The sequence below is a fragment of the Microchirus variegatus genome (assembly GCF_963457635.1).
Source record: "Microchirus variegatus genome assembly, chromosome: 17".
NCBI lineage: Eukaryota > Metazoa > Chordata > Actinopteri > Pleuronectiformes > Soleidae > Microchirus > Microchirus variegatus.
The window spans coordinates 11870744-11894392 of NC_139818.1; the positions used below are offsets into that span (position 1 = coordinate 11870744).

The 23649-nt window shown below is 38.4% G+C and overlaps 1 protein-coding gene across 1 annotated transcript; it reads left to right on the top strand.

Moving 5' to 3' along the window:
- Positions 1-23356, top strand: polr3a (polymerase (RNA) III (DNA directed) polypeptide A). Its single transcript, XM_083904225.1, has 32 exons — positions 1-154; positions 1021-1156; positions 1571-1708; positions 2164-2335; positions 2425-2579; positions 3095-3334; positions 4148-4310; positions 4507-4643; positions 4720-4823; positions 4894-5035; positions 6078-6218; positions 6364-6433; positions 6758-6885; positions 8283-8421; positions 8619-8783; positions 9304-9476; positions 10375-10486; positions 12114-12232; positions 12606-12743; positions 13724-13894; positions 14317-14430; positions 15825-15860; positions 16187-16273; positions 16381-16463; positions 17454-17624; positions 18004-18097; positions 18178-18270; positions 19253-19417; positions 20312-20476; positions 21113-21244; positions 22401-22533; positions 22644-23356. Exons 1-32 carry the CDS (start codon positions 111-113, stop codon positions 22790-22792), a joined length of 4209 nt encoding a protein of 1402 aa, XP_083760351.1. The 5' UTR covers positions 1-110; the 3' UTR covers positions 22793-23356.
- The last annotated feature ends 293 nt before the right edge of the window (positions 23357-23649 follow it).

The window sequence follows — 23649 nt, forward strand, 5'->3', positions numbered from 1 at the left end:
ATGGGGAATCACACTGACAGCATGCTCACTACCACACGTTAAGACAGGAATGAGGACACAGTAGCGATTTATTTATTTATTGTGTTGCATGTTTAGATAAAGCTGCCAAAATGGTGAAAGAACAGTTCAGAGAGACAGATGTGGCCAAGAAAATGTAAGTATAGCATAGTGAGAAGCAGCGCTAACATGTTAGCTCGCTGGTTAGCCACTGTAACTCACTTTGCAATGTGGCTACTTTTCACAAGTTGTTTACGACGTCAATATTTCAGAGAGCACAAGAGAATACTTTAGCTTTACTAAAGTAACTCACTGTTCTTAACGTCCGCACGTTTGCATGTTACTTATTATTAGCTGACCCATGGAAATAGAAGAAGCAATATTCATATTAATTAGCGTTTCCCAAACCTCGAAATGATGATCTTAAATTATTGTTTTGTCCACAAAATGTTGCATTTGGTATTTTTTATATAGAGCAAAGAAACCTGAAATCTCTAAGCTTCAACTGGTTAATGGATTATGAAAAATAGATTTAAGAACTGATAAACCATTATACACAAGATGATATCAACTGAAAGTTAAAGAAATGTCGGACAATGGTTGTTCGATTAAACGAGTACTAAATTAATTGGCAACTATTTTGATAATTGGTTTGAGGTTTTACTTTTAATAATTAAAATGTCCTCTGATTTTTGAGCTTCTTAAATGTGAATATGTTCAGTTTTCTATGCTCCATATAACAAAGAAGTTATAAAAACTGAATTATTGTGGTTTGTGGACAAATCAAGACATCATTTCCAAGTTTTGTAAACACTGATCAAAATGGGAAATATAAATTTAAAGATTTTCCAACATTTTACAGACCAAAGAAGTACTCAATTAATTGAGAAAATAATCAACAGATGAATCGATTATTAAAGTAATCGATGCAGCCTTAAAAAATGTAAATAAAACTGTGCCCAGTAATTCCCTGTGTCAAAAATAAGCCTGATATGATTTTTCGCTTCGCTGTCTTGTTAACAGAAGCCACATCTGCTTTGGAATGAAGTCTCCTGAGCAGATGCGTCAGCAGGCTCACATCCAGGTGGTCAGTAAAAATCTGTACAGCCAAGACACAAAACGCACTCCACTGCCCTATGGAGTGTTGGACCACCGAATGGTAAGACACAGACATTCACCTCCTGGCCACTAATCACCTAATACTTTTCCATTTTCCATATGTATATTAAACACGCACAAGGCAGTCATATTTTGTACCAAAATTCCATCCATCCATCCATTTTCTACCGCTTTGTCCTTCACATGAGGGTCGTGGGGGAGCTCTTCCAATCTCATCCGACATGGGGCGATAGGCGGGCCGGGGTCACACCATGTACAGATCGCCAGTCCATCACAGGGCCATGCATAGAGACATGCCCTGCCTTTCGCCCCGTGTCAGCTGGGATTGGCTTCAGCTTCCTGCGATCCTGAGGTGGAGGATAAAGTGGTAGACAATGAGTTAGTGAGATAAAAATGTCACCTTTGTCCACCTTCAAACTTAAAGATTCTCCTTTATCTGCTGTGTGTCCTGCAGGGTACCAGTGAAAAAGACCGCCCATGTCTGACTTGCGGAAAGAATCTGGCAGATTGTTTGGGACACTATGGCTACCTGGATCTGGAGCTGCCATGCTTTCATGTTGGCTATTTCAAAGCTATCATAGGAATTTTGCAGGCAAGAGTTTTCTGAAATAACACATACTACCGATAATACTCATCAAACAACCAGAGAGTATCCTGTATACTTTAAAATCAATAATGAAAAGCATGTGATTACTGTGATCAATCTAGAGATCCGTCTTCATTAATACTCATTTTGCAATAACCTTTGTTTCCTCAGAGTTCCTTAAGAAAGTTAACTGTCTTAAATGCTGTGGAAATATACTGCACATTGTCCTGTAGATGTCACTGGAGTATCACAATTGAAGAGGCATAATATGATTTTGAGAACTGTTTATCCTTTAACTCAATGTGCAAATCAATAAAAGTGTTGTGTAAACCAAGTTTTACATAAAATGTAGTTAGTAAATTCTTGTTATGACTATTATTTCTGTATTTTTTTTATTTTTTATTATAATGATAGAAATTGATTCACTTCTCTCAGTCTAATGTATTTTGTCATGAATCCAGATGATTTGCAAGACGTGTTCAAGCATAATGTTGACCAAAGAGGAGAAACTGCAGTTCATTGATTTCTTGAAGCGGCCGAGCCTGACCTATCTCCAGAAACGAGGTTTGAAGAAGAAGATCTCTGACAAATGTCGCAAAAGGACGATTTGTCTGAAATGTTCCGCTTTTAATGGTGAGAAAAGACATCGACACTGACTTCTTGTGTCAGTCGTCCTGATAACACTGGAAAAGCTGAGTACTGTCTCCCTTTCACTTTTACAGGACCAGTGAAAAAGTGTGGTCTGCTTAAGATCATCCACGAGAAGTATAAAACGACCAAGAAGGTGGTGGATGCTTTTGTGTCCGAGTTCATGCAGTCATTTGATATCGCCATCGAACACAACAAAGTGATGGAGCCTCTGCTGACCAGAGCACAAGTGAGCTTTCAACACTCTTTTACACTGTGCATTACATTATAAGTGTCACCAAGCTGTGGCATGGCAAATGAGGAAGTAATAAAGAAAGTAGGGTTAGCGTAGTTCTTTTTTACTTTAATTACTTAATTATGTTATTACATATTTCAAGCCTCATTGTTAGAAATACGTTTTTAAATTAAATTAAATTAAATTAAATTAAATTAAATTAAAGCTGGCTATTTTGAATAAAATGTTTTAAAAAAAATGGTTTGGTAGCAGAAATAATCACAACTGTCATAATTATTGCAATTACAATCTAGTTTTTATTATTGCAATAAGAAGGAAATAATTATTGTAATTGTTGTTGCTCATTTTAATTTTAATGAATTTAATAATAGTCATATTATTATTAATGCTATTAAAATCTATTAAAAATTACCAGTGTTAATAAAATAAATTAAAAAATAAGCCCTATGTGGAAAATGTTACTCAACCACAGAATTTCCCTCATTTTTGTAATGATTATTTGTGTCCAGGAAAACTTGAACCCTCTCGTGGCACTGAACATGTTCAAAAGGATTCCCCAAGAAGACATTCCCTTGCTTCTGATGAATCCCGAGACTGGTAAACCTGCGGATCTCATCCTCACCCGCCTCCTGGTGCCTCCTCTGTGCATACGACCCTCTGTGGTCAGTGACCTGAAGTCGGGGACAAATGAGGACGACCTCACCATGAAGCTCACAGAGATAATCTTCCTCAACGATGTTATCAAAAAGGTCGGTATCTGTCACTCATTTACGTGCATGTTTCATTTTAGTTAGACAAAGGCAATCATTTGTTTTTAATATCATGTAAACACATTAGTCTGACTAAAATCGAGCTAGTCTTAGTTGGACTAACATACCTGGATAATGCCGTTCATAGGGAGATTACTCCTGCATGTATACGTTTAATTGGACTGGAGTCTTATGCACCAAAATTTCCTCCCCAGTCTTTGACCTGTAAGCTTTCCTGGGTCATACGGCAGCAGCGTCTTTCTTTGAAGAACTCAGCATTGTTTTCTAATTTGTATCACAAACAAGTACTCAAGTAATCAGGTACTAAACATACAAAACCACAACACGATCCATCTCGCCGTTCAGCTCGCCGTACCGCTTGTTTTTCTGTGATGTAAAGGTTAACAGGAATAATGGTTCAATACGCACTAGCTTATAGAGATACAGCCACCCACAGATGTGTAGTCAGACATCCAAGGCCAATACATCGATTTTCTCCTCCGCATGTATTTTCGAACTCAATAAAGACCTTAAACTTAAAAAAAAGGAGCTAAGCTAAAACTTAAGATGTGTTCTGAGCAAGGTGGCCAGAAGCTTTTGAAGGAACACGTCATTATATCACAGGTCTGCAGCATCACACACATTTTACTTGCCTAACACCGCTTAATTGGAAAGCTTGAGCGTACTTTCTTGGCGTGTCATTCGAAAACATTTAGACAAGAAAAATGCAAGGTAGTCAGTTGATGACTGACAAGTTTCAACTGTAAAATGTCATCTAGAAGGCCCATATTAACACACTGTGCTATCATCCAGCATCGTATGACAGGGGCTAAGACTCAGATGATCATGGAGGACTGGGACTTCCTCCAGCTGCAGTGTGCTCTTTACATCAACAGCGAGCTTTCTGGCATCCCACTCAACATGGCACCTAAGAAATGGACCAGAGGATTCGTGCAGAGACTCAAGGGGAAGCAAGGTCAGGTTTTAATATAAAACCATAGATATCTTATTTTTACCCATAATCATTTTAGTAACATTTTACCTGTGATGTTGACACTTGACATAAATAACTATGTAGATTTAAAACATACTGAACTGAGATTTTGCTATTCAGTGTGAACATGTACATTCTGAATGGCAGACATTCTGATTGATTTTCTTTGTTAACTCAGGTCGGTTCAGAGGAAACCTCTCAGGTAAAAGAGTGGACTTCTCTGGCAGAACGGTTATTTCTCCTGACCCAAATCTGAGGATCGACGAAGTGGCTGTCCCAGTACATGTGGCAAAAATCCTGACATATCCAGAGAAGGTAAGCTCTGCTCCATGGCAACAACACACACACAACAAGCTGCATGACATAACTTAATTGGTTAATTTGGTTAAAGGTGAACAAAGCTAATCTGGAACTAATGAGGAAACTTGTTCGCAACGGTCCTGATGTTCACCCCGGAGCCAATTTTATTCAGAATCGTCACACACAGATGAAAAGGTAAGTCTGGCGGCTTTTGATTGAAATTAAATGTGGTTCACAGTTTATGATGACTCTAATTGTCCGTCAGGTTCTTGAAATATGGAAATCGTGAGAAGATTGCTCAAGAGCTGAGATTTGGTGATGTGGTTGAAAGGCACTTAATTGACGGAGACATCGTTCTCTTCAATCGACAACCCTCTTTGCATAAACTCAGCATCATGGCCCATATCGTAAGTTTTTCTTTTTTTTACCTCCCTGTTTCACTGTTGTGAATAAATAAGCCATGCACATTCCATTTTCAGTTCATAAGTCACTTTTTTATCTGCAGGAAGGATGTAAAAACATTTAAAGAAAATGTTCTTTGTTTTTTTTTTACAGTCTCTCTAAAGGGATCCATTTGAACACTGATTAGTCACAGATACATGTTTGCACTTAAACTCATCTGCTCCAGAACAAAACAAAAACAAAAAAACTATACATTTTTAACTAGAAAAGCACTCGGGGAGCGCAGACCTCCGCCAAGGCAGCTCAGCCCCCCACAAAATAGCGATTAAAAATAGTGATAGCGTGTAAAATTTTATGAAAACATATACCCCCTTGGTGGAGGTCAGCTATCGCCTCCTGTGGATTTCTGAGGAATTATCAAATCAGTCTTGGGTCTCTCAGACCCTTTTGTGTAAGACCTAGTTTTCTCTCTCTCCGTCTCCCTCTGTCAAACACGCACACACACAAACACAGCTAAGTTATGTGTTGTATATCTGTCTCACATTAGTTGTCCAGGCTGCACCCAGGAAACATAATTGGAGCTGCTTGTTGAATGATACAGCCACAACTGTAATTAAATGTGCAGGCACCTAATTAGGTAGTTGCCCAGGCACTGCTTAATTGCTGTTGGTTGAGCATGGATTTTATACAATGTTCCCGAGAAGCAATAATTGTGATTAAGATATGATCATGAACTCTGATCTACTGATTATGCAGGTACATTTTTAGCAGAACAATCCACTTCTGAAACCTCTAATGGGCACCTCTTGGTGCTTTTAGCCATAATTCTGCTGTTTAAAGCTGTGTTGCTTTACTTGCACTGTGTGCTTCTTCTGCTTTGCCCACTCAGCTGTGAGGTAAAGGGTGTCACTGCAGACACACATCAGTATTGTGTGAATTCAAGTGTTTGAATGTAACAAATATTATACAAACTGCATCTTTAATGTTCATCCTGATCTTATACTGAGTCTTCATTTTGTTGTTATTTTCACTCTTCGCAAATCACAGGCCAGGGTAAAACCTCACAGGACTTTTAGGTTCAATGAGTGTGTATGCACGCCCTACAACGCTGACTTTGATGGAGATGAAATGAACCTCCATCTACCTCAGACTGAGGAAGCTAAAGCTGAGGCCCTCGTCCTGATGGGGGTATGAATGCTCACATCATGTTATACATATTATATCTGTGTACCTGTGGTTGTGGAGGTATAGCAATGAAAAGCTCCCATCAGGAGCAGAATTGCTGAGAGAGTATTGACTCCAGCTTGACACAAAATATTATCTTTTCTTTCAGACAAAAGCAAATCTTGTTACGCCAAGAAATGGGGAACCTCTGATTGCTGCTATTCAGGACTTTCTAACCGGTGAGTGTCATAATGGAGTCAAACGTTGGCACACTTCTGCGAGACACCTGTTGTGTTTTGTTCCTTTTTGAGAACAGTTTATAAGTGATGGAACACAAAAGCTAATTTCCAGTGGACTTGTATACCTGGAAAAACTTACATGATGTGAAATATGGAGAAGAGTGATCTCACAACATCATGAAGTACATGAATGACTATTCATCTTAAAATATTTTAATATAGACCAGCATTGTTTCGCCTTTCTTTGTTCCTGATGGGTGAGCAAGTGTTCTTTAAAAATGATTATATCCATTACAATTTTGTACCACATTTGTCTCCTCACAGGGGCCTACCTCTTAACTCTGAAGGACACCTTCTTTGACAGAGCAAAGACTTGTCAGATAGTGGCATCAATCCTGGTGGGACAAGATGAAAAAGTCAGAGTCTCTCTCCCGCGCCCGGCCATAATGAAGGTACTCCACTGCACTGTCTAGCTGGGTTGAATAACTAACATGCCACTCATATTTGTCTGTAGGGATGCGTAACACAGCTGATTGCCTGAACTATTTCAATTCAGACATTTTCACTGAACTAATGTTGCAAATTGTATAAAATTTGGATCTCCATCCTGGTGCACCATTGGAAATATTAATGTTGACATAAAAAATGTACATGAATACACGCTTTATTCAATATGATTACACAGTGCAACTCTAGTGGAAATACAGTGGTGATACTGACCCATTTAAGTTCAAAATATCCAGCCTAGAAACATATTAGACATTTATAGTAATTAACAAGTGTAACTTGGCCTGCATCTATACTAGGGATGCAACGTTATTCGGTATTATACCGAAACCGTTTGGTTCAATACACAACGGCAAACCAAGGTATTTCGGTTCGTTCATCACAAAACGATATCAAAACTTTGCATAGCCGTGCGACGAGATCCACTCAGGATCTAAGTCCCTTTAAGTGTGGGATTATTTTGGATTCAGCGCAAACTACGATGAGAATGAGAAAAGTCAACAAGTCTGTCAACAAACGGTGTGCATGCAAGCATTACGTTGCAAGCATCGGCTATGCACAGCAGTGAAGTTAGTTTTAAGTTGGATATTTGACAGACATGATTCGCTCCAGGTAAAATGTCTTCCTCGCATCATGATGCTGAAGTTCACCTACAGTGCGACTCTGAGCAGCCTCTCATTTACATCATCACCGTCTCTTTCACATGGCGCAGCATGGTGTAGTTGTAGTTTCCGTGAGTGGGTTGAAATTGTGTTTATTTGTGTTGGATAGCTCTAAACTTTATGTTTAATTTGTGTGGATTTATGTTTGCTGTTTAATTTGATCTGATAGTGCACTATTGTTTAAATAAAGTTTGTGGTGTGATTTATAAAATTTTAAAAATGCAATATTGCCTTTGTTAGTCTGAGTAGTTTTATATTAAGATATCAAAACCGTACCGTTACCGTGGCCCAAAAACCGTGATGCATACAGAACCGTGGGAAAACTGTACCGTTGCATCCCTAAAAGCAGTGAGTGGAGGCATTTCGGCTGCTACACTATAGATGACATAATGAATGCTTCCATGATCATAACCAAATGTAATAAGGTCGCACTTTTGGAACGTAGATTGCCTAAAACTCTGTTTTTCTCCGTTTTTCTCAGTTTACATGCAAACGCAATAAGTGAGTCTTCCTAAATCTCCACTTTTGCCAGAGTTTTTAGAAAGAATTGTGTGTAAACGAAGGGGAAAGTCGACGTTTTTAAAAATACCTGTGCTAGTGTAAATGTAGTATAAATGTCTGCATCCATCAGAAAAATATATTTTTTTAAACCCAGCCCTATTTATCTGTGTGTTCATCAGCCCATGGCTCTGTGGACGGGCAAGCAGATCTTCAGCCTTATTCTGAAGCCAAGTAAAGAATGTCCAGTCATGGCCAACCTGCGGACCAAGGGCAAACAGTATTCTGGCAAGGGGGAGGATCTCTGTCACAACGACTCATGTGAGTTTCTTCAGTAGAAATGTCCATGAAGCACAGATATCGAAATATTTTATGACACTGAAAACGGTGTTAAGTTATTTTCTGGTCTCTTGAGTCCTCCAACCTTGAGGCAATAATTTCAGTTCATCTCGATGGTGTGTTTTATTATGGGCTGAAATGGCATCAATCCTTCTTATATTCCCTTGTTCTCTCGCCAGTTGTGGTGATCCACAACAGTGAGCTGATGTGCGGCAGCTTGGACAAGGGCACCTTGGGATCTGGCTCCAAAAACAACATCTTCTACATCCTGCTGAGAGACTGGGGACAGCTGGAGGCTGCCAACGCCATGTCCCGCCTGGCTAGACTCGCACCGGTGTATCTGTGTATGTGGTTCTCAGGACCTAAACTGCATATTATGCTCTTTAAATTGACAAGTTATGAAAATCTTTGAAGAAATAATTCTGGGTAGTTATTGTAGATCAATTTAGGGGTGAAAATGTTAGTTTTAGGTTAATAGTAGTTTTTTGGGCAGTAAAATATAAAAAAAATGGGTTTAATTCCCATCTCCACTAATCTACATGCCAGTTGTCCCTGGGCAAGGCACGCAACCCAAAGTTGCTCATAATGGCCTGTGAATGGGTATGAAAGACGTGTGATCAGAAAAGCACTGCACCCATAGATGAACTGTATTAATGAGTGAGTGAATGACACAACTGTAGCTGTAAAGCAGCTTTGAGTGCTCATCAAGGTTTGAAGTGCTATATAAATACTATTTAGCCTCAGCTCAGTGCTCGTCTTTAGCAGTTTAGTGTGAAAGTAGTAATTTTAAATCCTTGATCGGTTGTTAACAGTACAGAGATACATAGGTTATTTATTTATTTTATTTAAACCCTCTTCTTTCAGCCAACCGGGGCTTTTCCATTGGCATTGGTGATGTAACACCTGGTCAGGGTCTGCTGAAGGCCAAGCAGGACCTGCTGGATGATGGTTACAAGAAGTGTGATGAATATATCGAGGCCTTAGATACTGGCAAGTTGCAGCAACAGCCCGGTTGCTCGGCAGAAGAGACCCTGGAGGTACGTGTGATTTCATATGCATATGTGAAAGATATTCGTAACCAGGTGAATTCGCACTCATCCCCTGGATCCCTCCTGCTGCCTCTCACTTAATCAACCACATTTACACTGCACCGCACTCTATAGTATATCTATATCCTAATTACTAATAATCACACTACTGCCGAGTGTGCGAACATTACAAAGAGGCTCAAATTTGTGATATTGAAATTATCCTGCAGGAGGAGAGAAATTCAGTGGTTTTGAAACTAATAACAATTATTGGTACGTGTTGTAATTTGCTGAGAAGAGCAGCGCTGCAGAAAGAACACCACAGACTCTTTTTCACGTATATTAAAAAGTCTCACTGCCACTGAATCCCGTGCTCTCATAAAACATATACACACAATTACTGGCCATTAAGAACTCATTCTGTTTTTTAAAGTTTCAGGGTAACGGCATAGTTAAAAAAAATTAATAATAAATATTTGGACTATTGTGTTAAGTCTTACCAAAAATAAACCACCATGGCAGTAACATCTCACTCTCTCACCTGCGTTACAGTCAGTATGCTTACATGACATGAACATGTGAACAAAATGTAGAAGTAAAATGATCTCAGATTTGGACAAACAGGCCCAGATAACGCAATTGGTAGTGAAATTACTACTGAATTTGTATGTTCAGTCAGACCGGAGTTCCATTTTCCACTTTAAACGAGGAAATAATAGAAGAATCTGGGACACAGAAGAATAATAGAACAGCAACAAAAACATGTTAAAATCCAGGCCAGTACATTTGATGGAGGGGGATAATTTTATGCTCTTTACTTTTGTTTGTCTTTTATCTGGATTTGTCATTTCCTGTTTGTATGTCAGCACCAAAAATTGATTTTATTTTTTGTGTTTTTTTTTATTAGGCTCTCATTTTGAGAGAACTGTCTGTTATTAGAGACCGAGCTGGCAGCGCCTGCCTCAGGGAGCTCGACAAGAGCAACAGCCCTCTGATCATGGCTCTTTGTGGCTCAAAAGGTAAACGTCACTCTGTATGAAACAGCAGGGGATTTTTCTTTCTTTAGTGTTTTACTGCTCAACCATAACTTCTGCCTGACGTGAATTACAAATTGTACAACACAACAGTTGTATGGATTTCAGATTATTTTCTGATTATCGCCACATCAGCTTGTCAGGTAACAAACTGTCTGTCTGAAGAGGAAAAGTTCTGATTTGAACTGAAATTGACAAACCAGCAGTCTCTTGGTTTCAATTTGGATAAACTACGTAAAAAGACACTGGTGCCCTCTCTCAAGAAGGCTCAGACGAGATAATTGTTCTGAGGGAAACTTTGGTTCTTAATCTCCCTCTCACTATCAGGGAATAATGGCTGTTTATATGTCATGTTTTGCTCTGCTGGTGGGACAGCATCACTGTGGAGATCAGAAACAGAATCAATAATATCAGACGGCTTTAGAAGCTCACATATTTCACAGCTTTTGATGCTTCAGACTCAAAGGGCTTTTGTGAACAAAAATGTGTTTTATTTTTGTTATTTATCCGATTTGCACTATGCATGTGTGTGTCATTAGGGCTGTAATTTAATATTATTTTCATCACCAATTAATATTTTTTTTCTTTGTTAAATGTTGCAAAATATCACAGGGCCTCACAACAAATATAATTCATGTATTGCCTGACTTTCTATAAAATTAGCAATTTCTACGTTAGACACAGAAAAAAATGAGTACTTAAGCCTCTATTCCAAACCTGGTGTCTAGGTCTATGCCTATATCTTTTTATGTTTTGAAAATACATCACATTGATTTTGAGGTTGTGACATGATAATCTCAGACAATCTCACGGTTTTCATTCACAGTTGCAAATAATATTTTTTCTTTGTTGATGATTATCTTTTTTATACATTAATCCATAATTTGGTGACCGGATTATTGGAAATATATCTACCCCCAAAAAACTGTTAACTCAAGTGAAGGGTCTGTCTTAATTAGTTGGTGATTATTCAGTCAAAATATTTCCCTATGAAACAATTTCATACTGAGAAATCTGGCTTATGATACTCAATTAAGCTGCTAATTTTTAAATGTTCCTCCTTTTGGTTTTCTTTTGAAAAGGTCCTCTCCAACTGAGAATGGATGACATGTCAAGTACATTGTTGCTTGGTTGGTGGATTGATTCTTTATTAATGTGTCATGCACAAAAAGTGCCCAGCCCTCATAAATTTATGACACCAAAATTACAGTGGCATTAATTCATCCACAGTTTCAGACCTTACTGATTATTTTACAGCTTGATTTGAACTTTTTAACTCTGCCTTCTCCGCCAGGCCTGGCAAATAAATAAATTATATTTAAGCACATGTTCCTTTTCTGAAGCACAATAACAAACACTTAAATGACATTTCACTTCAAAGCTCCTCAAAAACAGTACAATACAACACAACATTAATTTTATTCTCAGTTTCTCTGAGCTCACGCATACATTTAAAAAAAAAATATATATATATATATATTATTTTGGTGAAAGAACACAGTCCTCCAAATAAAAAGAAATCAAGGAAACACATTTCCCTGTCAACTGTGATTATATTTTAATTACTATTCATTCATGTCTCATCTTTTGTGTCTCCTCTGTTTACACACAGGGTCGTTCATTAATATCTCTCAGATGATTGCCTGTGTGGGACAGCAGGCCATAAGTGGTTCACGTGTACCTAATGGTTTTGAGAACCGCTCCCTGCCTCATTTTGAGAAGCACTCAAAAGTAAGATCCACTGCATTCACTTATTTTCATAATATATGTTAACATATTCTCTAGATATGGTTGATTGGGAAAAACAATGGCTAACTGAAAAATAATGTCTTTTTATTATTGAAGTATCTGACCATTAGTTTTTAATATGTAGCATGTTGATCCAGATCCCAGACTGATACATCATGTCTGAAGTGCCCTGACATTATTTTTAATAGTTCATTAGTTGCCTTGCTTAAGCAAAATTAATGGGAAAAAAGGTTAGTCACTAGGTAGGTCGAGGTTAATCAGTTATCATTATATGCTAATTATCCAAAGTTAAAGGTTCTTCCATCATATATTTCAGAATAACATTGAAAGAGTCCATGGTAAATGTCTTTTTCAGCTGCCTGCAGCTAAAGGCTTTGTGGCCGACAGCTTCTATTCAGGCCTGACCCCGACAGAGTTCTTCTTCCACACTATGGCTGGTCGAGAGGGTTTGGTGGACACTGCTGTGAAGACTGCAGAGACTGGATATATGCAGGTAATGTCAGAATGGTATGTCATTCATGGGTTGGAATATCTACAAATATATTTTTGATATTATTTTTTGAAAACGACCTCCTAGTGGGAGAAAATCTCAAAACATCGGCTTTGTGATTTTGTGTAGGCGGTGAATACGCTACTTTAGGAAAGCAATGACGTCATATTCCCAGCTGTCTCTTGCGCTGTCATTCATTGTCTTGTGATTGGACATTGTTTGACAGTTTTACCAACTACTGTCATTGGAAAAGTAACTAAACGCTAGATATCACTAGAACACGTTCTGCGTTCTGTCTTTTCGAGATTTCACACACGTGAAGAAATTGTTGAATCGTAAAATACAGAGCGGAGAAATCTAAACCTATTTGTACTTGAATAAACAAAACAGATCAGCGCTGCACATCTACAACTTGTCTGTGACTCTGTGTGTGTGCGTGTGCACTGCGCTCACACAGCACTTCTTTGTGTGTCCCCGACTCTCTGCTCGGGAAAAAGCCTTTTGAAGGTTTTCTGTGAATGCTTCAATAAAACGTCCACATCACATGCACATCACCTATTGTCCAAGGCCGAGGTAACCAACTCAGTGCTCAGATACTGTTTAAAGAGTAACCCACGGTCGGATAATAAATTACTTAAAGCTAAAAGAGTTATGTTCAACTTGTCATGGTGATCGTCCTTAGTTGACTCAAGGAGACTGAGTCCAGGTTATGACTATGACCTAGTTGACTGAGAACTTTCACAGACTTGTCATTATGATGTTGATACTTAATGCACAGTGTAATGAAATAGAATAGAAAGCAGCACGTCCACATTTATTTTTAATTGGAAACAAATCCTTTTGGAATGAAGACATTTTGCGCATTTTAACATAGCTACTGTCTCTCTTAACCACAGCAGCAATATGTTGTTTTATTTATAATACCACACATTTTGTCACATCTTTTTCTATAACATTTTTTTTCTTTGCCTGCATTTGGACAGAGGCGACTGGTGAAGTCCCTGGAGGATTTGTGCTCACAGTATGACCTGACAGTACGCAGCTCCACTGGCGACATCATTCAGTTTATTTATGGCGGTGATGGTCTGGACCCGGCTGTGATGGAGGGAAAGGATGAGCCACTGGAGTTTAAGAGAGTTTTGGACAACATCCGAGTGAGTGAAGTCAAAGTAGTTCCCTTTAGTCCTCTTATTCATAGATTACAAAGTTATATATTCATTCTTTTTGAGTGACACATTCACACAGACATGCCCCCTCCTTCCTGCATACACACACACTCAACATGTATACAATATATTTGTCCGAGTGTGGCTCTCAGATAACCTTTTGTTACTTCACTTGTCACTTGTAATTGTCTTTCATTTTTATCTTGTGTGGTCCCGCAGAAGTATCTCAACTTTCTTGGACGTTGAATGCTCATTACATTCTTCTGAGTGTTTGTTTAATCTGTTGTCTGTCAGTTTAAAAAAAAAAAAAAAAAAAAATTATGTCACTCATTTTAATTCATTCATTCAACTCTAGTTAAATACATTTTAAGAAATCTCTCTCGTTTATTGCTAATGTGATGTCACCCTAGGCGGTCTACCCATGTCCAGAGGAGCCTACACTCAGTCAGAACGAGCTGGTCCTCACCTCCGAAGCTGTTATGAAGAAAGCTGACTTCTTGTGCTGCAGGGAAAGCTTCTTGGAGGTAACCTCATTATAGCTTAATGCCATTCATCCAAGTCCTATATTTATTTATTTTTATATGATTATTTATTGATGTTTATTGATGAAACATTGGGTGTGGTGCGCTGAAATGTTGAACCTTGCTGAAATAAAATCCCTGTATAGTCACCAAAATCTCTTTCTTGGAGATTTCTACAACTGTCAACAAATCCTATGTAAAGACAAAAGCCATTCCTATAAAGGCATGAATGAAAAGAACATCAAAAACGCCCAGAAGAGCACCAGAGGTGTTTTTAAATGTTAGCTCGTTACTAAGCAACACAAATCTGGGACCTGCTAACATGACCAGCCTCACTGAATTAATTAACTCATGAGACTAAGAAAAGTAATCAAAACAGAGCTGGCGGATAATTATCATCATGTGTCACCCCACCCCCCCACCAGCTGCTCAAAGCACATGTTAAAAAAAAAATAGTGAGTGAAAACTGAATGTCCTCTCCTTCATGAACTGATTCAGGAGCTTCACCTGGATGTAGGTCAAAACAAAGAGTATCAAAAGACACATCCAAAAAGCTGAGATATTATATGTCGGTGTGATGCGGAAACTCCGGGAAAAACAGACATAAGTCACAACGGATTACATCAGGATTCTTGTTTGTGCGTGCATCAAGTGTGCATCTTCACAGAAAATGTATTGGTGTGTGCAAAAGACACCCAGACTTGCTCCTGTTAAAGCTTGAGGATTATATTTAAAATACAATACCCCTGGCATGTTCGCCAAAGAAAGTCACATCTCAGCCTGGATGTGTATTTAATAGTTTACTGGGTCTGTGTGGCACAGCTGGGGCTTCACAGGCCTTGTTTGTAAAAAAAAAAGTATCAGTTCCTTATTGCTTCTGGAATTTTGTCAGAAAATAGGACAAATGAATCCTTTAAAGTTTGCTATGAAATATTTGTGTCAGATTAATTGGCAAAATGTTTTATATATATCAGGAATTTGTCAAACAAACTGTGTGATCCAATGTGCTGTGTTAAAAGCGAACAGGTGATGTTGTCTTAACATCCATGTTAAGAGATAAAAGCGCATTTTATGGTTGAGGTGGTGCAGATGTGGCATATTCAAGGGAAGAAAACGCAGTAAACTGATCAGTTTGTGTTGTGCGATTTTGTGTAGATAGAACATTCATGGATGTACAGCTCTATCACATGCCTTTTTAAGTTTCTTCATTGGCATTCATTTTGACTGCTAATGAGATATGCAATTAAAATGATACTGTAATCTGCTTCCTTTAAGGAAACAGCTGTCTTGTAAGTAATTATCAGAGGACATGCAAATACTGCTGTTTATTTAACTCAATGCCAGTCAGAATGCTGGCACTAATGTATGTGAACCCCCCCCCCCCCCCTCTTGTGAAGGAGTTAACTGAAACAGGCTCAGAGAAGTACCTGCAGGTATAGTGACTGAGCATGTTGGATTGTGCTTTAACCAAGTGGAGAATGCTGTGTCAGCAGATGTGGAACAGCTTAATCATTGATTAAATAATCTATATTTGTCTTTTACCATAAAACAGCCTTCATCAGTGTGCTTAGAGCCTTGCTCTGACCGCTAAATGTTAAAAAGGTTATTGCTCGGTGGCAACTATATGGTGGTTTCTAACAACTGCATGACAGCGTGTCATGTTTCAAACTGCATTGTTTGGTCACATTTCATTGTTTGTTGTTATGTTTTTAAGCTGTGAAAGAGCCTTTGCTTATTTAATGTGTCCCCTCAATTGTAGGAGATAAGAAAGTTCATTAAAAGCATCTCAGAAAGGATAAAGAAGACCAGAGACAAGTATGGCATCAACGACAATGGCACCAGCGAGGTAAACCACAACAAATGATGTCCCAAAATCAGAAATAAATTGAAGCTCTGCTAAATCTGAAACTTAAACATCTCTCTCTTTCTCTCTCTCTCTCTTGTGTTTTACAGCCAAAGGTTCTCTATCAGCTGGACCGCATTACTCCTACTCAGCTGGAGAAGTTCCTTCAAACCTGCCGAGACAAGTACATGAGGTAAAAGGATTATCAACTGGAACCTTTTCTTTAGATATTCATCATTGAAACCCTTTTTTTTTAAAGCTTTTTGGGGTGGGGTTAAGGGAAGATATTTGTTTTATCTTCTTCTACTTGGATTCTCTCTTCAGGGATCAACACAGCAGATCATCTTTCTCCAGCTTGCCCTATTCCTTTTGTGCTTGTCTGTCACACCAATGTCTTCACAACAACTTCACGACATTTATTCTGTGGTTTTCCCTCTTTGCCTCCTGCCCGGCAGCTGCATATTCCACATTCTTTTTCCAATATAATCACTACCCTTCCTCCGCACATGACCAAACAATCTCTATCTTGCCACTGTCTTATTTTCCAAACTGTTCAACCTAAAAATGTGTTCATTACTAATGGTCACTCCTCACGAAAACCAAGTCTAATCACAAAAATCTCAAGTCATTTCATCAAGAGATTTGCTTGAAAAATGTAAATCTGTTGTGGCCTATAATGTTTTCAGAGTTTCATGTTTACCTTAATGTTCTACTGTTTATTCACCAGTCCCATGTGACATCATGCTAAAGGCTGGGCAACCCCAATCTGCATAGCTTTGGACGAAGTTGTACCTGAATGCATCTTGAAGGTCTTCTTAACTCGGGAATAAGAATATTTCTCTCATAAATGTCGTCTCTCCAAATAGACATGCAGTTCACTAAACAAATGTTTGCTGCTGCTGCTGCCACCTTGTGGTAATAAATAATTTAGGCTGTCATGGAAAATTATTTTTATTTTCAGTGCAATCATTTATAAAAATAGGTTTGAGTCTTGTAGCTCTTTAATATATTACTAATAGTTATAAATAGTATTCACTTATCAATGTTTTATAAGACAAGTATAAGGAGGACATGCAAACTCCAGGAACATTGCGAACCACCAGTTTACTATGCGGCCTCAAGCATTTTGTCTTATAAAAAACCTCAGCGAGCCTGTTTCTCATCAAATGTTTTCCTCATGCAGAGCACAGATGGAGCCAGGCTCAGCAGTGGGTGCCTTGTGTGCCCAGAGTATTGGAGAGCCTGGTACTCAGATGACCCTAAAAACCTTCCACTTTGCTGGAGTCGCGTCCATGAATATCACGTTGGGAGTGCCTCGCATCAAGGAGATTATCAACGCCTCCAAGAACATTAGGTATCACTAAGTGTTTTTTCTTTTGGTCCCTTTGTCAAATCGTAATAAATCTCATGACTTCTTTTTTTCCCCCTCATACATTTACCTGATTTTAGCCTTACAGCTCACAGAGAACTAAAGTGCTTTCACAACAGTTTATTATACCTTATTTATTATAGACTGTTACTCTCACTGAATAAATGGACACTGTCGCTCAAGGTCACTGTCACTGAAATATTCTTGGTCACAATGCAGCAAGTTAAATGCAAGTACAAATACACAATGCACCCATATCCTATGTAATATAATACCTTTGGGTTTTTACCGCATACAAGTTATGAATATTAGTGATTGTATTTGTCTCACAGTAATAAATGCATGTGTTTTACTCACCACTCAGCACACCTATTATCACGGCACATTTGGACGTGGAAGACGACGCCGACTTTGCTCGACTCGTGAAGGGAAGGATCGAGAAAACTCTTCTTGGAGAGGTATTCCAATACTTTTCGATTTTACTGTAATTATTTGTTGATGTCTTGAACAGTAAATCTGACATTTGTGCTGTTGACAGATTTCGGAGTACATCGAAGAGGTTTTTCTACCAGACGACTGTTTCATCCTGGTTAAATTATCACTGGAGAGGATTAGGCTGCTGCGACTGGAGGTATTATGACATTTATTTGTTTTGTGTGTGTGTGTGTGAAAAGTGTTTTGCTCTCTAGTGCTGAGACATTTGGACACATCCATGTTTTCCTGGAATTTTTAACATTAAAAATAATTTAAAATTTTAAAAATGCTAGAAACTATGATAAGTGTAAAAGGAGATGGAATTTGGAAGTAATGACACAGGATTTGTTTTGCTTTTATTTCTGTTCTTCTTTTGAACTTCTTTTTTGGAATTTAACCCCTTCAGATGGTTATGTATTGATGATTGGTTAGATCTGGCCTCGACCATGTCACTTGAAAAAGTTGCGTCTTTGCTTTATCGTCATGAGTATGTTCAATATCAACTTGGCTACCTTGGTTTGGTATGGAACAAAGAATAGGGAAATGGCTCCCTTGGCTCTCTGTTCAGGATAATTAAACCTCTCAGGCTTTATTTGACATTTTGTTGTTGTCCATAAAAGAACAGTCCGTGCATTGTGGTGTTGTTGTTGTTGTTGTTTTTAGATGCTTTGGGGCCGAGTTTGTTTCCCTTGACAGCACTCGGCTTACCGTCACCCTTAATCAAGAAAGCATAAAAAGCAGGTTAGGATTATTCTTTAAAGAGCTGGCCTGAGAATCATCACAAATAAATGCCAGATGATGAAAGAAAACTTCCTGTGGAGGCAAGATTGAAACATGCACACAGCTGGACAGTGATTTATTTTGATGCCATGGTTACAAATGCCTCCGCAAAGCATTTAGTTCCGACTAAACTAAAATATTCCTCATCGCCATCACTTTGGAGTTGAAATAACCTGCCAGTCAAAAACTCTTGAAACCTTTGTTGTAATTTCTACACAATGCAATATGTCACGTTTTTGTTCTGTTGTTTCATCAACAGCTGTGCGACCTGACATTTATTGTCTGTAAATGATGTGTTGCGTGCTAAGAATCACAACAGGAGCTTTGCCTTTGGTTTATTTGCTTTCTTTCTTTCTCAGGTGAATGCAGAGACGGTGCGGTACTCTATCTGCATGTCCAAGCTGCGAGTGAAACCAGGAGACATTGCAGTGCATGGGGAGGCAGTGGTGTGTGTGTCCCCGAGAGAAAACAACAAAAGCTCCATGTATTATGTGCTGCAGTCATTAAAAGAGGAGCTTCCTAAGGTAAATATCTTTGTTTTATACTTTATAAGATATAAGGGGAAAACCTTTAATTTCCACTCTGCACATGATTTATTGAAGAGAGACCATAAATTAAGTCTCTCCTCAGAAGTTGTTTTCTGCTTCTTGGTTCCATATTAGATAAGAAATGTGAAGCATTTGTGAATGCCTTAGCCGCACTGACTGTGCAACACCAAATTTATATGTATTTCGTGCATAGCTGGATTTGTTTTTTAAAATTTAAACTTTTTTTATGAATGGATGAATTAGAACGTTTTAACCCATTAAGGCCTGAAACGCCTGGAAAAAATGCCTCCTGAGGTTCAATGCCTACTAAATGATTGATTTCTCAGCCTCTGTACCAGATAGGAACACAGTTCAAAAAGCATTTGAGAGCTTACACATGTGGCGGCTTTAATTTAACATATGTAAAAGTAAAGTGAATAACTATTTTCAATTAAAAAACAGTAAGAAAATCAAGTAATATCAACTTGTGTCGGTGCCTTGATTTAGTCCTGATGGAGTGTGAAGAACAAGAACAGCATGTAAGGTGCTATACGAATAAACTTGCCTTGCCTTTACTGACTAATAAGTTATTATTTGTTTATTATTATTGTTGTTGTGACAAAATCCTTTGCCAAAAGAGCCAGATTCAAAAATATATGAAAGATGACAAAAATAATCTATCTTATTGTGGCACAAAGCTCCTTAAATCCCCCCCAGCAATCCTCCGAGGACATGCTTTGATTCATGTTTACCGCTAAGATTTAGTGTGAAATTAAATAAAATTGTAAGTACTGACACTATTAACGTGTTGTAAGTTGCTTTAAATGGGATGTAATTGAACTGAGCAATGGTTTTATGAGATAATCTACTGTCTTTTTTCGCTCTCGGCAGGTGGTGGTTCAGGGAATACCAGAGGTTTCTCGAGCTGTCATTCACATCGACGAACAGAGCGGAAAGAACAAGTATAAACTCCTCGTGGAGGGAGACAACCTGAGAGCTGTCATGGCAACACACGGAGTGAATGGAAGCAGGACCACTTCAAACAATACATTCGAGGTAGATGTCAAGAGGGATTTCAAGGCAGTATAGCTTGAATAATAGCCCTGCAGCCTTTATGTCAAAGAGATGAAGGCGATGATGCCTGAGGCAGTTTGTGTTCTGCTGATTTACTCGCTCTGTATGGATCTTCTAAAGCCTAAACAGATTAATAAGGCAAGGTCACTCCCTATAGGTTTATTCAGTGGCATATGTTTCATTCAATGATGTGTTGTCTGTTTTTTATTTACACTTCTCATTATGTCATTAAAGACCTGCAATGATTAATCAGTTGCCAAATTAATCACCAACCACCCTAATATTCAATTAATCAATTTGAGCACTGTTGTTTTATTTTTTTTAGCTTTTTAACGTTAATATTTTTGTGTTTCTTTGCTCTTTATTAGCAATAGCAAGAAATGTCAAAAAACTTGAACTCTTGTCCGTAGTGGTCACTTTAAGGATGTTGTAATTTTAAAGTTTAGTGAACATTGATCATCCTTTTCCACAATTGTCTGGTGTTTCGTCAACCTAACTACAAATTGAGGTCCCTCCATCTATCTTCTGCTTATCCAGGTCAACGTTTTGTTAATTATTTTTTTTCCATTCATTAATTCATTAGTGCTGCTTCTCAAAAAAGCTTTTGTGTTTTCCCAGGTTGAGAAGACCTTGGGTATTGAGGCTGCTCGCTCCACAATCATCAATGAGATTCAGTACACCATGGTGAATCACGGAATGAGCATTGACCGACGACACGTCATGCTTCTCGGAGATCTCATGTCTTACAAGGTAAGAAATGATCGACATTGTAGGGAATAGTCAGGCACTTTTTCATTGCATGAAGCCTCCAGAAACACGATTTGTCTGGTGCCGTGTTTGAGGTTCTCCGACTAGAAGTTCAGAGGCGTTACCTGCAACCAGGTTCCTGTTGAACTATAGCAGCTATCAGTCACACTGCTGTTCACTAATGTCTCTGTGCTGAACTGTCCATTTTCTTTTAAATGGGGACATTATTTACAAAATTTACATAATGTTCACAGGGTATCCGCGGGGTCTTAAAAAGTCTTAAATCCAATAATTCAAAATTTAAGGCCTTAAAATGTCTTAAATTCTCCTAAAATCTCATAAAAGGTCTTAAATACAATTTCAAAAGGTCTTAAAAATCTATCAACGTTACTCAGCGGAGAAAACTTAACAAAAGCCCACAGCGAAGTGGAATTGCAAGTTCAACCATTGGTGGCTCCAATTTTCCTCCATGTCTTTTGTACTTTTTTGCCAGTATGGATTTGAAATGGGTCTTAAATTGTATTCATTGTGGTCTTAAAAAAGTCTTAAAGTCTTAAATTTGGCTTGTTGAAACCTGCAGAGACCCTGTGTTCAGCTGAAACTAGGGACCATGAACTCAGGAAAAAGGTTTCTGACATAAATCAAGTGGGAAGTAGCCATAGGCTCTTTTCCTATAGACTTCCACTATACAGTTCTAGCAACACTTGGCTGGACTCGACTCTATTTTTATTTTCCATTATAGTACCTGGTGCATTACATTCAAATATTTGATTGATTTTACTGAGGAAATGGTAAGACACTGTCCATTTTTAATGTACAGTCCATAGTGGGTCAAATAAAAACGTCAGGCTACCACAGCCAAGTGACTTACAGGAAACAAAAGCACAGAATAAAACGATTGAAACAGTAAACATGAAGGAGGTGTTGAAGTTGTGCTGCTGTAAAGAGACAAACTTTATTAACAAAGCAAGGTCACTGTACTACTCTGAGCAGGGCCATTTTGTGGCCAAGAAACTACTTCCATTTACTTCCTATTTTCTGCGATGGAAATACACATACTTTCTGGGAAAGTTCGTAGTGTCTGGCACTAATTCCTGCGGAGGAAACGCACCTTATGTTTGTGTATTCAGAGATGTTAAACTGTCTTCTCGCCATAAAGGGGGAGATACTGGGAATCACCAGGTTTGGTTTAGCCAAAATGAAGGAGAGTGTGCTCATGCTGGCCTCCTTTGAGAAAACAGCCGACCATCTCTTTGACGCCGCCTACTTTGGACAAAAGGACTCCGTTTGTGGTAAAAAAAAACAAAAAAAAACGATTTCCTCTCTTTCATAAAATGAGCCTTTTACTCTCCATGTCATCGTGAGGTCTTACTGAGCCTTCTGTGCATGTTTGTTTTTCCAGGTGTGTCTGAGTGCATCATCATGGGGATCCCAATGAATATTGGAACAGGACTGTTTAAACTCCTGCACAAAGCTGAAAAGGATCCTGCTCCAGTCAAACGGCCTCTCCTGTTTGACAACACAGACTTCCATATACCTCTCCTCACGTAGCACAGAGCAAGGAGCAGCATGAATGTTTGAAGTGTTTTCTCTCTTTCTTTTCTTCTTGGTAACTGCAGGTGGATTATTATGGGATTGTTTTTCAGAAAATACTGTAGTGCCTGCCAAATGTTTTCTACAAAATGGGAACGTGTGTTTCGTTGGTTTCTTTTGCTATCACAGATTGAGGAAACTGCATGTCATTAGAGTTAAAATAATTTATTCTTGTTTAATTCTGGATCTTGTCAAAAAATGTAGAAGAATACAGGTCATTTAAGATCCCCAGCTGCTTCTGTTTCTACAAATCTTTCCTTCACAATTAGGACATAATTAGTTACATAATCTCTATGTAATGACACTGAGCACTGTGTGAAGGCGAGTAGACCCAAAGTAGATTATCCTTTCATTAATCATGAGGTAGAGATGATGCAGTGCAGCTTTCATTTGTTCAAAGGTTTCATTCACACAGTGAAAACCCCACTTCAGGTACAGAATTCACTCTGTCACTCTTTTTTATCCAACATTAACTTTGTTGAAAGCTTCCTCTTTGTTGTTTGGCTTACTCATATGTTGATCTATCACTGTATATTATGTAATAAATGAATCACAGAGAAAATAATTGTTTAATCTTCTGTTGCCAAATAACCACATTCAAACAACACTGAAGCTGCATTTCAACGTCAACAATACAAAAATATTATACAAAAGTATGCCACATCATCATCAGCGCATTCATGTGTGTGTGTGGGTGACGGCAGAGGCCACATTAAACACTTTAGACCAACAATCTGTCTTCAGTAAAAAATAGATGAGGTTCATTTTGTCATTAGTGTCTGACTGAGTGAAACGGTGTCTTCATGCTTCACATC